At 36.5% G+C, this 16,355-nt stretch overlaps 2 protein-coding genes across 7 annotated transcripts in view; both read right to left on the bottom strand.

Annotated features, from left to right (window-relative positions):
• stag2a (STAG2 cohesin complex component a) overlaps positions 1 to 4,061 on the bottom strand; it is a 25,127-nt gene extending 21,066 nt beyond the window's left edge. Inside the window, exons 1-4 of one of the 5 annotated variants that reach the window (XM_016544010.1) lie at positions 3,835 to 4,061; positions 3,088 to 3,211; positions 1,039 to 1,114; positions 268 to 402 (exon numbers count right to left, since the gene is read on the bottom strand). In XM_016544010.1, the coding sequence (XP_016399496.1) occupies positions 268 to 402; positions 1,039 to 1,114; positions 3,088 to 3,125 (249 nt within the window). In that variant the 5' untranslated portion in view covers positions 3,126 to 3,211; positions 3,835 to 4,061. Of the gene's footprint in view, positions 1 to 267; positions 403 to 1,038; positions 1,115 to 3,087; positions 3,212 to 3,834 lie in introns of those variants that run through there. The other 4 variants (XM_016544009.1, XM_016544011.1, XM_016544012.1 and 1 more) reach the window with 4 other exon arrangements.
• A 581-nt stretch (positions 4,062 to 4,642) lies between these two features.
• On the bottom strand, positions 4,643 to 15,870 carry LOC107732603 (long-chain-fatty-acid--CoA ligase 4-like). 2 transcript variants are annotated; one of them, XM_016543978.1, is made up of 15 exons: positions 15,663 to 15,870; positions 13,613 to 13,846; positions 13,312 to 13,489; positions 11,630 to 11,739; positions 11,398 to 11,536; positions 11,144 to 11,294; positions 10,194 to 10,317; positions 10,034 to 10,105; positions 9,797 to 9,936; positions 8,425 to 8,594; positions 8,242 to 8,316; positions 7,943 to 8,137; positions 7,731 to 7,845; positions 6,720 to 6,877; positions 4,643 to 5,720 (listed from the first exon to the last, which is right to left on the bottom strand). In XM_016543978.1, the coding sequence occupies exons 2-15, from the start codon at positions 13,841 to 13,843 to the stop codon at positions 5,563 to 5,565; spliced, it is 2,016 nt and encodes a 671-aa protein (XP_016399464.1). In that variant the 5' UTR covers positions 13,844 to 13,846; positions 15,663 to 15,870; the 3' UTR covers positions 4,643 to 5,562. The 2 variants fall into 2 exon arrangements, with proteins under 2 accessions (XP_016399464.1, XP_016399465.1); XM_016543979.1 differs by having other exon boundaries at positions 15,667 to 15,870.
• Between the last annotated feature and the right edge of the window lie 485 nt (positions 15,871 to 16,355).

Below are 16,355 nucleotides of genomic sequence, written 5' to 3'. Positions count from 1 at the left end.
GCTCTGATTGGCCAGCTATCCAGTGCGTTGTGATTGGCCGAATACCTCAAGCGTGAGACGGAAATGTTACGCCCCTCACCATATTGTGATGATGCCCTGTCAGGCCGGAGCAACGAGACAAAAACATGAAAACCCATTATAAACGACTTTAGTCTTTGCAACTTTACAGATCTTCTTTATGCACCAAGAGCTTGTAACACTCCAAAGAGAAAGGAAAACTTGAAATCGCATCATATGACCCCTTTAAGTTGTTTGTGTGTTTGCTACCTGTGTGGCACTCTTGCCCAATTTGACAATCTCAAACAAGCTGAGATTCTCCATGTCGTTCTCCTGATGGTGGCCATTTACCCGACCTCTCACCTCTGACCCCTTCAACTTCTCTCCAAGGGTCTTCTTCCCCTTCTAGACACAAACAGTAAAAAGCAAGGACAATTTCATTAAACAAGCTAGTACCCATTCAAGGGCTGCACAATTTTGGGGGAAAAAACTGAAAGAATTGAATGAGAATTACTATTATTATTATAAAGACAAAATAAGGAATATTATTATTGTAATATTTCACTGTAAATGTAAGAATAATAATATAATAATAATAATATAATATAAATATTATTATTTTATAGTGCAACTCTTTTAATTTTTTTCAAACCTTAAACCATTAAGCTTTTATTTTGGTAAAAAAAAAGCCCTTAAATCTTCTCTTTTGTTGACAACAGCTGGTTTAAAGACAGTTAGACAGTTTAAAGATGCACATTATAAGCAACCCAATCTGAAACCACATGCAGAGATGAGTTTGTGTAGAGCAATAATTTCTGCAAACCACCCAGAGACACTCATAAGCTGCACATTTGTAAATAAAAAATAATGCTGTGCTTCACTCTGAAACGCATTTATTTATTTAATGAAATCACACGTTTTGTTTTTATTCTGATTAATCGTGCAGCCCTTCTCATACCTGTTTTACAGCATATCTGAAAGCTGATTGGGTGATAAATAAGAACTGAATGCCTTTCTGCAAGCTCACTGGCTGATAGGTACCTTCCCTTTCCCAAGTTTGCCATTCCAACCTTCAAAATCTTCAAGATCGGTGTCCAAGAGCCGAGCGTATCCTTCCCTAAACAAACAAAATGCACCAGTGATTAGAGCAGTGTGTATGTGGACTGTGGAGTGTTTCAGGTGTATATAATCAACAGGGGCCCGTTTCAATAAGGAGGTTCAACCAACCCTGAGTTGAAACTTGATCTCTGAGTTGAATTACCCCGAGATGGGAAAAGTTTTTGGGTTCAGAACAGCTGAATTGAGTTCAATCAACTCTGAGTATGTTGACTCTTGAGTTTAGCGCGTTTACCACGACTATGAAAAGCCATGATCAATGGAGCGAATTGTGTTCAAATAATGAAGAACAGATGAAGAGGATGGCCACAATACCAAGTATTGGAAGAATATTAAAATCCAACAGGAAAAAGAATAACGGTTGCTTTTGTATTTGTAGGAAATAAAGATGACCAAATGAATTTAACAGCTGTGGTGGTGGTTACGGCATATATCTCAAACTACTCTTCCATCTGGCATCCTTCCATTCCATACAGTAATCAGCTTCATTTTCAATGGGTTTGTGCTCAGGAAACTACACAAAAATTCTAATAAAGAGCGTGAGAGCGAGGCACACTTTCCTTACCGCTCTGCATACAGCGGCCTTACTAATGTGCTCTGCATCCCTGATGTTATATAGAAAACTACCATTGAAAAATGGTACCGCTCAAATAAATATGCATGTAGATATGGCAAAAAAAATCTAAATAATCCTCTCCCGATGTAAATGTAACTCCCTACGAATTAATGCAGCCTCCTCATCTACAGGTTTCCGTATAAAAGGACATGTCGTTTTTGTCACTTTCACAGTTGTCTACATGAAAATATGTCCAATGAATGAATGTACCAGCACTGCAAAAAATGCTTTTCTTACTTGGTATTTTTGTTTTGTTGTTTCCAGTCAAACTATCTAAAGATTCTTAAATCAAGATGCATTTTCTACATAAGAAAAATGACATAAGTTATTTAGTCTTTTAAATGTATTTTTCTTATTTTGCTAATTATCTGCGAATGGGGTAAGAAAAATAATCTTGTTTCCATTTGAATTAAGATTATTTTTCTTATTTTAAGTAAAATGTACTTAATTTAGATTCCAACATTCTCACTATGAAAAGCATTTTTGCAGCGTGAATGAATGAATGATGTATTTAAACATCGCTTACACTTTAAAAAGGGGGAGGACTTTAAAAAGGCTGGACTTCTTGTACCTATGATGCCCATAAATGCTGTCTAGGTAGGGAGCTCACTAGGTTTTGAGACAGACAGTGTCTGGCTAAAGAATGAGTGAGCTGTGTTGCCAACTTAGCAATTTTGTTACTAAATTTAGCAACTTTTCACACTACCCTAGCAACTTTTTCTTCTTAAAGCACCTAGCAACAAATTTAGCTATTTTTAAAATCTATTTGGCAACTTTAACAACTTTTGATAAGTGACTAAAATGATAAAAAGGCACACATTTTCCATCTAAATCACACAAAATGAGGAAACCAAAGATGCCTAGCAGTACACACATCACATGAATTAAGTTAGCTGCTATTTGCAATTGTTTAATTTAATAATAATAATTGAATATTTGAATAATTGTTCATTTATGATACACCTTGTTAGTAGCTTGTACCTGCGATTGTTGATCAGTTAGTACATTGTAAGAAAAATGGAAAAGGTACTAGTTATTTTCCAGGACATTATCCGTTATCCATTATTCATTATCCATTGCAACCCTGTAACCCGAAAACACAAAATGCAAAGAATAATTTAAAATGCAGGTAAAAAAACCTGTGAAAAAAAAATACAGAACAAATCTAAATTAACACAAAAAATATTTGTTACCTGAGATTTGGTGTAATTTTGCGTCATAATGTCATCGTGCAATGACATCATCATGTCATTTAGCAACTTTTAGCAACAATGGACCTTCCTTTAGCAACTTCCCCTGAAAATTAGTTGGCAACACTGTAAGTGAGTGAGTTAGTTTAGTTTGTGTCTGGTACTTACTGGTGGAAGTCTGTTTGAAGGTCCTGAGCTGCTATCATTTTGTCAACATCTTCTGTTTCTTCTGGAGTTTATAAGTGTCCCCACGCTGCAGTAGACAGACAGACCCACACAACTGAAAAACACGCTGCAGCATAAAACAAAACAAAACATATTTGCATGTAATAACAACAACAACCACTTATAACAACCACAACGACTCATGATGCAGTTAACGTTACTGAATGCGGCTATGCGTGTTTGTGTGAAAGACGTGTGTATATTTATATGACTTTAATAATAAATATCAAACATCTGCTGTCAAAAGCATTACTGTACCCGAAATCTAACCATAAAACATTACATAAACTCCATTAATCACACAAAATCTCTATGTATTCGTGTAAAGTGTTAAATTTTATTAATTGTGTTTTTAATGTTGAGTTTGATTTCCGTAAACACGGGCTAGCATGCTAACATGCTAACGGGCCTCCAGTTCCTTTAACAGTCATTAAAACCGCCCCAAACCGACCAAAACAATGTAAAACTCACTGCAAATCCCCATTAAAACTTTACATTTCTTCATACGACGCACATTATAGTGTTTCGTTAATTCTCACTATTCAAAGTAATGACTCAAACTGTCTGACACATGAACGACTCTGGGAAATGAATCTCCCGAACGAACTCGCAGGAAAATGTCTTTTATTTATTTTATTTCTTCTAAAATCACGGAAATTTATGAAGATCGGCCGCCATTTCCTTCCTCACCTCCCTCAGCGTGAGTCCAGCAGCAGCAAACCCGCCCAGAGCCGCCGCCGAACGGTACCGAACCGGACCGGAGCTCCGCGGTTAAGACATTAAAACATGCTCCAAGTAGAACTGGCTCAGTTCTGTTTGTGTTTCGGAGCTGCAAGAGGCAGTTTGGTGCTGTGGGCGGACAGGAGTAAAAATATAGCCTCGAGAAATCCAAAACACACTTATAACGCGTCCACACACACCCACATACTAGCATCCACACAAACACACACACATGGGACTGCATGGCTAATTTCTGAACAATAGTTTGTGTTTATAATGGTTTGTATTTGAATTGAACATACATTAGTTTCTGAATCACAAATTATTTGCAAATAAGTTAGGGCAAATAAATAAATGAGAAAGATGAATATTTGTCAACCAGATTTGAGGACAATCAAAACCGTTTTATTTTGTCTGCCAATGGAGGTGTAACAAGAAAGATAGATCAGACTTTGACATGGGAAAGAAACAGTGCTAACAGAAAATGGTTAAATGTCCAGCTCTCCAGATTACAGAGGCTGATTCCTATGGTGAGATGAAGGAAAAGTCTGCTTTTAAATGAGAGTCATAAACAAGAAGTGTAAGCGTACATAGTTGCATCTTGCTTTAACACACCTGAAATGTGCAACTCAAGCTGTAGAATGGAAGATCTGACCAAAGTCTGTGAAATGATGGTGGACAGAGAATCAAGCACAGGCATAAAAAAAAAAAATTACAAAAAAAGCAATAACAGGATGTTTGGTTTGTTTAGGCAAATAATAAATACATGTTGAGAAAACAATTTATACATATAAATTGTGATGTAGTTTTTAAAAATAACACTATGCAATATAATATATACCATAACAGGAAAAATATGACTTCCCAGTTCTATAACACATACAGTGCACATTATGTGATGCCTTGAACTAACTCACCTGTGCATGTGCACCTGAACAACCAGAGATGAAATGTACAAACATCATAAAAAAATTCTCCCTTTCCTGACAATGGTATACAAACAAATTTCTTTTTTTCCCATACACGTGTAAGCATAACCTCATCCCACATTATATTCTGAAGTTTACAGAGTTCCCAGCTTTATTTCTCAGGTCTTAAGTGTCTATAACCACACTCTTACCATCAGAAATAAGCTGAGTGACTCACACTAAACAACCCTGCATCAGATTTTGTTTAATGGATTCTAAACAAACAATTAAGCAAACAAACGAAAAACACTGAGCAACTCAAAAAATGTACATTTACCAATTGCATCCCAAAAACACTTTCAAGTAAAGGTGGCACAATTTTTGACTATTTTAAAAAATTTATGACAGATATGCTTCAAGGCACTTTTATAAGTAAAATGAAAAATAATAACATAACAGCAATGCATACATCTTTTACTGCCATTAAATAGGCTAAAGCTATTCCTCACAGTATTTACTCACAGAGGAAGTAATGATCATATACATCCAGCAGGGGGCACAATGGTGTTTCTACTGAGATCAGCAGGATTGGCAGTGACTTGACATTTGGCCGAATCCCAATTGGCATACTTTTTTCAATTGGCATACTTTTTTCATGTCTAGTGTATGGAGTAAGACAGGACCACAGTAAAATTGCATTTTGATGCAATACTATGATTTGGGGGGGATAGTGATCTATAAAGCATAGTATGCCAATTGGGAATCAGCCTAAATGAGTGTTGCATGTACATCATTGAGCCCCATATAACCTCTCAATGTCCTTTATATAATGATTTTTCAGCTCTTTCCTCTTTAGTTTGAAGGCATCCGTCACCAGCCCTGTTTCTGGAGTCCAAGCCTCAGAACTTAAACGGATCCTCTGTGGAACCTCAAACCTTTCCAGTTTACCTACGGTACCACACACACGCAGATACAGTTTATATACAGTCTATACATAGACACACACACAAAAACATGAATGCCTTTGCCATTTTCCCACAGAGTATCAAACACACAAATCTCTGTAGTTTACAATAAACAACACTGTTTAAAGGTAAACTCAGTCACCAGACAGTCAGCTCGCATATTAAGCTGAGATAGGTGAAAAAGTGTGGAAAAAACCCACTGAAAGCATTACACAATTCCGCTTTAAAAACACCAACCAGCAGGGTGCGAACTACGGGGGAGCTAAGGGGAGCTCGGCTCCCCTTAATAAGACATGGGCTCCCCTGAAAACGTGATTTGTGAAATTTTGGGGGGTCTCAAAAATTATTGACAATGTGTTATTTTGACATGCAATTTCAGTTTTGTGTAATGTGATCATCGTGGATTATTATGTGTAAAATTGCAAAAATATAATTCATTCATGCATGACGGCGATTTAAACCTAATTCACTTCAATAAAGATAACTATACATGCTATTCTTGTCATGAGCATCAAGGTGTGGGGGCGCTGCGGTGCAAATTCCACTCATGTTTAGTACATGTTAACTCAAAGATTCGTAGAAAAAATATAAACGCTGGACTCTGTGGTCGATTCTGTGTTAAAGTAAGGCATGTTATTCGCAATTATGTGTTGTGGCTGGGCTATTTGTTGTTTCACCTATCAATTCGTGTCGATAAAGTATAATAGGGTAAATCCTGTATAGTGATTTATCCTATATAGTGCTTGCATAAAGCAAGTAGTGCATACACTTGTAGCTATTATGTATCTTTGTAAGACATTGTAAGCTCTCTTTTGAGGCACGCGCAAGCGCACGAACCCCCCCCTTTGAAAAAAATCAAGTGGGCTCCCCCAAAGTCCACTGTATAGTTCGAACACTACCAACCAGCATACCTCTGCAGCATACATAAAACATTTAACAAAACATTACTAAGAAGTTTGTATAACATAAAAAATGTGCTTACTTGTGACTGCAATCTCTTTGATGACTTTTAGCACTTCCTCCTCCATCTTGGTATGGTTACAAAGCTCCTCCCACTCTTCCTCTACCCCGTTCTTTTTTGCCAACTCAGTCAGTTGCTTCTGATTGGGCACCACAAAGCTGATCAAGTAGTTCTGATCACTGATCGGAAATAGTACAAGGCTGTATTAGTACTGATCTGGTGGCATGTGTTCATTCAGCATTATGGTGTATTGGAGCCTTTGCATGATAAGTTTAGGTTGTATCAATACACATTGTGGTTTGGTATCTGTACTAGAAACAGACAAGATTGAGGATGAGTTCTGTGGCTTTTAGTCCATATCTTTAAAGCCATGTATACACAAATATAAAAAAAACAAAACTGCTCAAAAGATGGGGTCAGTACCATTTTGTAAAGTTTTTGAAAAAAGCGTCTTATGCTCACCAAAGCTGCATTTATTTGATCAAAAATACTGTAAAATAAAAACAGTAATATTGTGAAATATTATTACAATTTAAAATAACTGCTTTCTATTTTAATTTGTTTTAAAGTGTAATTTATTCTGGTTATTATCAATGTTTAAAACAGTGTTGTGCTGATTAATATTTTTTTGTGAAAACCCTGATACATTTTTTCAAGATTCTTTGATGAATAGAAAGTTGAAAAGAACAGCATTTATTTAAAATAGAAATCTTTTGTAACATTATAAATGTCTTTATTGTTGCATACAGTTTAATGAATCCTTGCTTAAAAAGGCAATTAATCCCCCCAAAAATAATCTTACTGACCCCAAAATTTTGTTTTGAACCCATTTGTTATCAGCTATGTATGGCCAGTTGTCAAATAATGTTATAAAATCCATTAGTATGAACACCTACCATGACCAACAACACTGTAGCATAGTGATTTTCAGTGATACAATTTTAGTGTTTATCCAGGTTAATCTATAGTTGCAGAATATTGTGCTGTGTATAATTGTTTTGCTATCAGCTGGGATATAAGGTTCTGGTGTACCTGCTGGCATAGACGCAGATGTTATCAATGAGTGGGCTGTTTTTCAGGGCAGCTTCTACCTTCCCCAAAGACACATATTCACCTGCCTGCAGCTTTACCAGGTCCTTCTTACGATCTGAGAACAGGATAGGAAGTGGAGGACTGGCATGTTGTGTTTGATATAATAATATTGTCGTAACCCTCCTCTGTAAGATGATTCTAACCTTACTCACCCACAATCTGCAAACAACCATCTGGATGAACTTCTCCGACATCTCCGGTACAAAACCAGCGCTGCCCCGCCTCGTCCACCCAAAAGTTGTCATTTTCTCCCTCCCCCTCACTCTCATAGTATCCCATGGCAACATTCGGCCCACCAATCAAAATCTCCCCTCGTGGGTGTGGCTTGTCCTGACTGGTGTATCCACCTAATGATGAAAGAGAGAGAGGTCGGTTGAAAGTTAGGAATGTAAAATGAACCTGAGAACCCTCAATTGCAGTTGTTGTTTGCACATGTGTGTATGTGTCTTACCCTCAGGCCAGTCTCGCAGTTTTATTTCAGAGCAAATGAGAGGTGCTCCAACGCGTCCTGTACTGTAATCAGAAACTACAACACATAAACACAAGTTTGAACATGTGGGCACAGGAATCCAGCTGTTTGAACATGCAGGTAAAACATCAGTCATGGTGTAAGTGTGTGTTTGTGTGCACTAACATTCTGAGATAGTTCCCGCTCCACACGTCTCTGTAAGGCCGTAACCCACAGCGACGGGGCAGAAACACACGTTCATAAATCTCTGTGTGGAAGCAGACAGTGGAGCCCCTCCACTCAACATCAGACGTACACACCCTCCCAGCAGCAAATTCACACGCTTGAAAAACAACCTGAAACACACAATAATATCACCATCTCAGACATCAAGATCTTAAAGACAGAGACCATTTCGTATAGGCAAAATTTGCAACTGCAGCACTGGGCATATAGGCAACATTTTACCACTATTACCACTGAGTGAAAATTTTGAATTCTTAACACAATTTAGCACACAAATGTATTTTAAAAATATTATATTTCAACCAGTAAGCATACAGTCATGCAAAGTTTAGAAATTTAATAAATATATATACATACTGCCTGGTAAAAAAAAAAAAAGTCATCATTTGTATTTAAATAAGCAAATACTGTCTAGATTGAGTGTAGGACTGGATCATTATTGCAGTAATTAATATGTTTCTGGCGTGTTATATGCTTTGCAACAGTTCATATAACCCTACCTGATGTAGTGCGTAGCTTTTCGTTTCTTAAACAACCATGTTGTAAGACGTACCCATATACAAATTCCTGGACCCAAATTGTGAAATACTGGTTTAGTGAGCATGAGGAAACATTTTCATGTATGAATTGGTCACCACAGAATCCTGAGCTTAACCAATTGAAAGTCTTTGGGATGTGTTAGAGTCGACTTTACAGAGTGATTTGACTCTCCTATTGTCAATACAAGATCTTGGCCAAACATTAATGCAACTCTTGGTGGAAATAAATGTTGTGATGTTGCATAATGTTGTCGAAACAATGCCACAATGAAAGCACAATTTTATCAGCATTAAAGGCAGTCCAACAAAATATTAGTGTGCAACTTTTTTTTCCCAGACAGTGACTTTTTTTGGCCAGACAGTGACTTTTTTTGGCCAGACAGTGTGTCTGTGTAGTATATGTGTGTGTGTGTGTGTGTGTGTGTGTGTGTGGTATGAGAGTGTTCAATGAGGCAATAATTATGAAACAGCCAAAAGAAAAAAAGAATGAAGAAAACATATTTTTATACCATTTATTGAATAGGCTCAATTGCATGAGAACAACAGAAAAAAAATGTTTGACCCCTAATGCCCAGCATTGCATTTATGCTATGCTTAGAAAAAATGGTCTCAGATGTACGTATGCTCAAGATTTTAGAGCAGGAAAGCCTTTTTCTCATCACTAGACTATTTATAGAAATAATAAAAAAAAAAAAGTATATTAGACATCAAATTCTTTAGAAAAATATACATTTGTTCCAAAAGTGTTAAGAATTGTTAAGAATCTGACTCACATGTTGCACACCGGAGAATCAGCTCCTTGTGACACCTTCTGCAGCTTATAGTTGTATCCCACTTTAAACAGAGTCCTCTGAATGACTGACATCTCTCTTAACTTCCCATTAACATTCTTACAGATACGATCCATGATCTCCTACACACACACACAAACAGATACATACACACAAATATTGAGTAAAAAGAGGGGAACAAAAATAAAACACCTGAAGTTTTTAATTTTTAAAACTCACCGGTACTGCCGCTATCAGGGTGGGTTTAAGCACAGAGCAATCTCCCTTACCACCGCTTTTTATTTTACTGGACTGCATAGACAAGAACACAGGTCCAACACAGAGAAGATTATATAATAAAGGAAAGGTGTGTGTGTGTGTGTGTGTGTGTGTGTGTTACCTGGTCCGTGAGTGTGTGTGGTGAGGAGTATCCGAGCCTGCAGCCATATGACACACAGGATATTTCTGCTGTCAGTTCCAGCACATGAGCCAGTGGGAGATAAGCTATATATGTGTCCTGGGACCTGTATATACACACAGCAATGTCATTATTGTTACCTAAAACTAAAATTACTAAAACTGAAATAAAATAAAATATATATATATTAGTTATTAATAATTAGTTTTTTTTTGGTGTTTTTATATATATATAAATGTTGCCTTGGAAACAGCTGAAATAAAAGTACTAAAATTAAAACAGAAATAAAAATAACTTCAAGCTAAATAGAAATGTTTAAAGAAAACAAAATATAAAAAAAAGACAAAAACACAAAATTACTAAAACTTAAACTAAAATTAAAATGAAAACGGAAAATATATAAATAAAAGTACTAAAATTAAAACAGAAATAAAAATAACTTCAAGCTAAATAGAAATGTTTCAAGAAAACAAAATATAAAAAAAAGACAAAAACACAAAATTACTAAAACTTAAACTAAAATTAAAATGAAAACGGAAAATATAGAAATAAAACCTAATTAAAAAAATTCATGAATAGCATAATAGTATATAAATAACACTCACACAAAAAAATAAAGATTTAAGTTGATATTGTGCTTTAAAGATTACTTTGAAAGATTAGACACTAACTTATATTCATTTTAACATGCATTTATTCATCAGTTGCTAGTTTACCATAATTTCTTTGCATAATTTTACACTCACACGTCTCCGTCATTCCTTGTGTTTACCACTACATTCAACTACACACTCTGACTCCAGTTTTATTCTACTGATGCATTATGGGTTAACCAGACATGACATGATTTAAGCTGGAAGTAATTTGTCTGTCCGTAGTGTATGGAAAAACATGCAAATTTGTGAACTGGCGTTGGTGTTACTGTTGCTCACCCTAGGCCTGGGATCCGCTCACACTGACCAGCCATTCCTGCAATCAGATTACTGTGTTGCATCTTCACTCCTTTAGGCTTCCCTGTAGACCCACTGGTATACATCACCACTGCCAGATCAGATGCAGTCGGCCTCTTATACTCTTTGCTTACTGAGAGAGAGAGAGAGAGAGAGACAAAAAGAGAGATACTGTGTATCAGCTTGTGAATCAATTCAGTTGGGTTGTATATATAATTGTTTTGCATGTTGCTCACAGTTCTCTGGCTTTGTCCCGAGCTCCATTACTTCCTGCATGCTGTGCATGGCAAGAGACTGTGGGTAATCAGCATGACATACTTCATCACTGCCTGCATAGATAACATGCTGCAACCCCGAGACTGCACTCAAAACGTTCTGAGATAGAGAGAAATAGTAATATAACACAAACTTTTAGCCAGACCACACAGATAAGCACAGTTACATTTGCATATCAGTGGCTTTGTGTACCTTCAGCTTGGTCCGCAGCAGTTCTGTGCTGGTGATGAGATGAGTGGCTCCACACTGATTCAGCCCATAAGCTACAGCATCTTCACCCAGAGTTGCATACATCGTTACCACTGCACACATGCAAACATACAGTTGTGCTCACAAGTTTAAATAACATTTGCAGAATTTGCAAGATTTGCATATAGTTAAAACAAATAAATGAAGCTGTTTGACATTACAGACGGAACTAAATTGAGAAAAAAACTTCCAGTTATTATTTTTTATTATTTATTAATATTATTATTATTATTACAAGCTGTTTTGCCAGGGTTGGCCTTTTATATAACGGTTAAATAAACAAGAAGTTATTACTATTTACCACATATTTGAGGCAAAATGTTGCCAGTTGCTTTGCCTGTTTTTGTACTGGTAATGAAACTAGTTCCAAACAAAGTCAACGCACAATTAATTGTTGGCATGTAGTAAAATACAGCCATTCTAGAAATATATATTTAAACTTCTTTCTGAAGCACATTTTATTAATCTGCAACCTGATCCTTGTGCAGGACTTTTAGGAATGGAGAATATCAAACACAGGCCATCTCGTTCTGAATGGTGCTTCCAAAAAGATGGAAGTCGGACTCCCCATCGTTATTGTCGTTCATCAAGAGAAGTGACTATGTATTTTTACATTGTTGCTCATGTATGCTTTCTGTTTAGTGTCGAAGAAGTCTTCTACAATTATTGTAAAAGAATATGTAGAGTGGGGTGTTATAATAGGATAAGATATGAGTATCAGAGTTGGTATTTTCGAAATTTTATAATGAATATTTCAACCTAGCATGGTTATTCCATAGGTGGTACCACACATGTATGTTTTCTTTAAGAAATTATTTTTTTATAACTCTTGTGTATTCGAGCAACACAAAACAGAGGAATTCCTGAATGAGTCAGTATTGTTAAAACTAATAGGTTGAATGAATTATTCACTGGCTCACTGATAAAAACAGTAATTTGTTTAATTCCGGAGTGAATCAGTGTTTTTGAATGAATCAGTTCAGTTAGTGATTGAATAACTTACTCATAAAGAGTCATCTCTGCCACATGTGTTTAGTGATGTAACCTGCAGAAAGTTCGAGTCACTGAAAAATCCCACCACTAATATCCACCTTATTTTTCAATGCGGAAGTAAGCAGAGGTGGGACCAAGTCATTGTTTTGCAAGTCACAAGTAAGTCTCGAGTCTTTGCATTCAAGTCTCGAGTCAAGTCCCGAGTCAAGACAGACAACTATAGGTCCGGGTCGCTAAAGACCAGAATATGTAATAATGATTGGCAAAACATTCATACATTTAAGGGTTAATGGAGGCTTAAATTTAGTCATCAAATTTGGGACTCGAGTCCGAGTCGAGTCTCGAGTCAAGTGACTCGAGTCCACACCCCTGGAAGTAAGCTATTTCCTGTGAATGCAGAGAGTTCTGATTCCAATTAGCCTCTATAGGTAAATAACTCATAACAAAGTGGAACAGAACTAACTAACAATTTTGTACAGCTAAAATGACTGGAAATTTGTGAACCAGAGGTTATATAAACTCAAGTAGCTTCTTCTGAGCAGAACAAAACAAATCAAAACATTGTAATTTAGATTTATGATTGTAATTTAGATTTAAACGTGTTTAGAGTAAAAGTAGTGTGACTGTATTACATGGGAAGTTGCGTCTGAAACAGGCCTGTGCTGTGATCATCCATTCTGCCCGTGTTTCACAAAAGATGGCAATGGTATTATGTGGTTGCTGGCCCAAAGCTGCCAGACCACTTCCAAAAGATTCCACTGCTTGGCTGACCTCTTCATAGGTCATCCAGCTGTAGTCCCCCAGGACCAACTACAAACAAAAACGCACAAGTTTCTATATCAAATGTCACAAATATTTTGACTGTGTTCAGCTGATACGATACTCAAAAACTGATACTCAAACAGAATAAACTGAATCAATTAATGAATTTACCTTCTTAAAGATCTTCCCATTGGGTTGTTTTTCTTCTTCTTCACTAAGGACCTCTCTGGTGCCCAGACAGGATGCCTGACTGAATCTCTTCACAGCATGTACAAAAAGTTTGTCCAGCGTGTCCACGCCCTCAAAGTCCTGTGTAACGAGAGCATCTGCTCTTTCTACCGCCCGATACGGCCCTTCTGGACGTCCACTTAAACTCCGTGCTCTCTCACACTGGGGCAACATGACCTGTACAAAACATACACAAACCAACATATTTCCATATGAACCTCAACTTACAAGACTTACAGAAAACTTACAGAAAAACAGGCATCCAATTCACATGACCGATAAGATATGGTTATTAAATGCAGATAGAGCAGAGGGGGGGAAGAGGAAGAGTAAGTAAGATTTAGATGTGCGTGTGATTGAATGGCTGAATTAGGAAATACTTCACCACAAAACTACCACTAACGTTTAAGCAACCCTGAGGAAACATCAAGAAACATCCGTGTTTGTGGTCAACCATAGGCAGGGAACCAACAGACTAAATATTTATTCTGTGCAACACACACATGTGCCCACACACAAAGACATAAGATCAAACTGAAGTGGATGTGTAGGCTGTTTCCCTGGCACAATTATCAAGGCTTTTCTTTAGTGTAATATTAAAAAAGACTTTAATCTGCACAAATAGAGCAGATTATTCTTGCTTTCAGATGTTAACCATAGCTAAGACTGAAACCCCAGTTTCAGAAGCATCACTTGCACGATCTGCAGGCTGCAAAAGAACAGATCATATCAACATACACAAACACACATGCTGCAGCAGCTTAAGTTACAGCAGCACTATCCAGGAAGGCCACCATTTCCAAACTGATGACATCACAGTTGGGAGGGATTTGAACAGCATGTTCAGGAAGTCAGATGACTCACTTAAACATCTGGAAACTTAAAAAACTCTCCAACTGTCAAACAAACACACATCCTGTATATCATGATATCACTTTTATTTGGCATGATATGTAGCCCTCATGCCAATGCATGCAATAAATGGATTAACAGGGAAAGTAAAGACTTGTAACATTGTTACAAATGTATGTTTCAAATAAATGCTGTTCTTTTGAACTTTCTATTGATCAAAGAATCTTGGAGAAAAAAAAATCAAAAACAAATATCGAGCAGCACAACAGTTTTGAATATTTATAATATTTAGACATTTCTTGAGCAGCAAATCAGCATATTAGAATTATCTCTGAATGATCATGTGACACTGAAGACTAGAGTAATGGCTGTTGAAAATTCAGTTTTGCCATCACAGAAATTAATAAAATAAGAAAACAGTCGGACCATTATAGTGTATATTGTTTATATATATATATATATTAATTAATTTTATAATTATTTAAAATATAATGGTAAAACTTTACAATAGGGTTTCACTTGTTAGCATTAATTAGTTTACATTAACAATGAAAAGTTACTAAAAACTAAACAATCAAAAGTTGCTTCTGTGAACTAACACAGAGATCAACTGTATTTTCAACATTAACAAAGACTAACAAAAATAGCTATATTACTCATTGTGAGTTAATGTACATACTATATTTATGAAGGGAGCTGTTATGCTTTATAAATCAAACGTAAACATTATACAGTATATATATATATATATATATATATATAGTAAGTTTTGAACTGATCAACAAAAAGGATGATGTTTTTTTCATTACTGTACAATGTATCGTAATATACTCAGACCATTTAGTCCAATCTGAAAAAATGACATTTTCCATCAAACCCTTAAAAAGGAGTATAACCACACTGATCCACATATTAAGACAAATTCTCACAGACCAAAAAAATCTTTATCTACATTTATACCTATAATTGTGTTTACATGAGTGTAAACACCTCATGTCTACTCCCTCTCTCAACACTCCACTTCAAAAACATCACCAACATAACATACTGTAAACAACTGAAAAAGAAATACACTGTCATTCAGTCAAACTTGAAACCTGAGGCAAAAGAATTTGAAGTGCACAGGAAGCTGAAATCTTACCTACAAACAACCACTGTGCACAGCAGTTCTTTTTTTTTCCTTTCTCAGACAGACGGACAACTGCAACTGGAGGTTCGGGCTTCCCTTTTCTCACTCTCTCTCTGTCTCCGTCTCCGGCTCTCTTGGCTGATTGGATGTCTTTTGTAAAGTCATAGTTCCAGTGAACCTCACTTAGAGCCCACCCGCTGGCCTCAGCCAATCAGAAGACAGTTCTGAGGAGGAAGTTCTGCGGTTACGTCTGAGTTTTTAGAGGGAATATATCTGGAGGTGTTTCCTCCAGGTGTTTAGTCTTGACAAAGAGTTGTTCCTTTAGCTCACACAATCAGACACGTCAGAGCTAAGCACTTTCTCAAACTTTGAAGAACGCATAGTTCTATTAGTCAAACACCCACTCAGCTGATGCACATTTACTGTTGAGTGAAAGGCATTCCAAGAAAATGAGAATAATCACTGAAGGCTAGCTGTGGGTCATTGGTCATGGATCACACAGTTGCTAACTCAGAACAGGTCTGACCTGGAAATGTGCCTTAGGTGTTGCAGTTCATTCACTTTGACCACATAAATACATCACTGACTGATATAGCTGCATGTGGTCTGCTAATGCTAATTTTTAAAAAAAATATTTTTTATATTCTATCTACTTGTTTTTCTTTGTGTGTGTGTATAATATATATATATATATATATATATATA

Source organism: Sinocyclocheilus rhinocerous, unplaced genomic scaffold, assembly GCF_001515625.1.
Source record: "Sinocyclocheilus rhinocerous isolate Xijiao unplaced genomic scaffold, SAMN03320098_v1.1 scaffold520, whole genome shotgun sequence".
NCBI lineage: Eukaryota > Metazoa > Chordata > Actinopteri > Cypriniformes > Cyprinidae > Sinocyclocheilus > Sinocyclocheilus rhinocerous.
Note: the sequence above shows the minus strand (reverse complement) of the source record. Positions and strands in the feature narration are given on the sequence as shown.

Coding starts and splice junctions, on each gene's coding strand:
- LOC107732603 (XM_016543978.1), bottom strand. CDS start 13,843: ATGTTGCCCCAGTGTGAGAGAGCACGGAGTTTAAGTGGACGTCCAGAA. Junction 10,106..10,193: donor CACACACACTCACGGACCAG/GTAACACACACA, acceptor TTGTCTATGCAG/TCCAGTAAAATAAAAAGCGG. Junction 8,595..9,796: donor GATTCTCCGGTGTGCAACAT/GTGAGTCAGATT, acceptor TGTGTGTTTCAG/GTTGTTTTTCAAGCGTGTGA.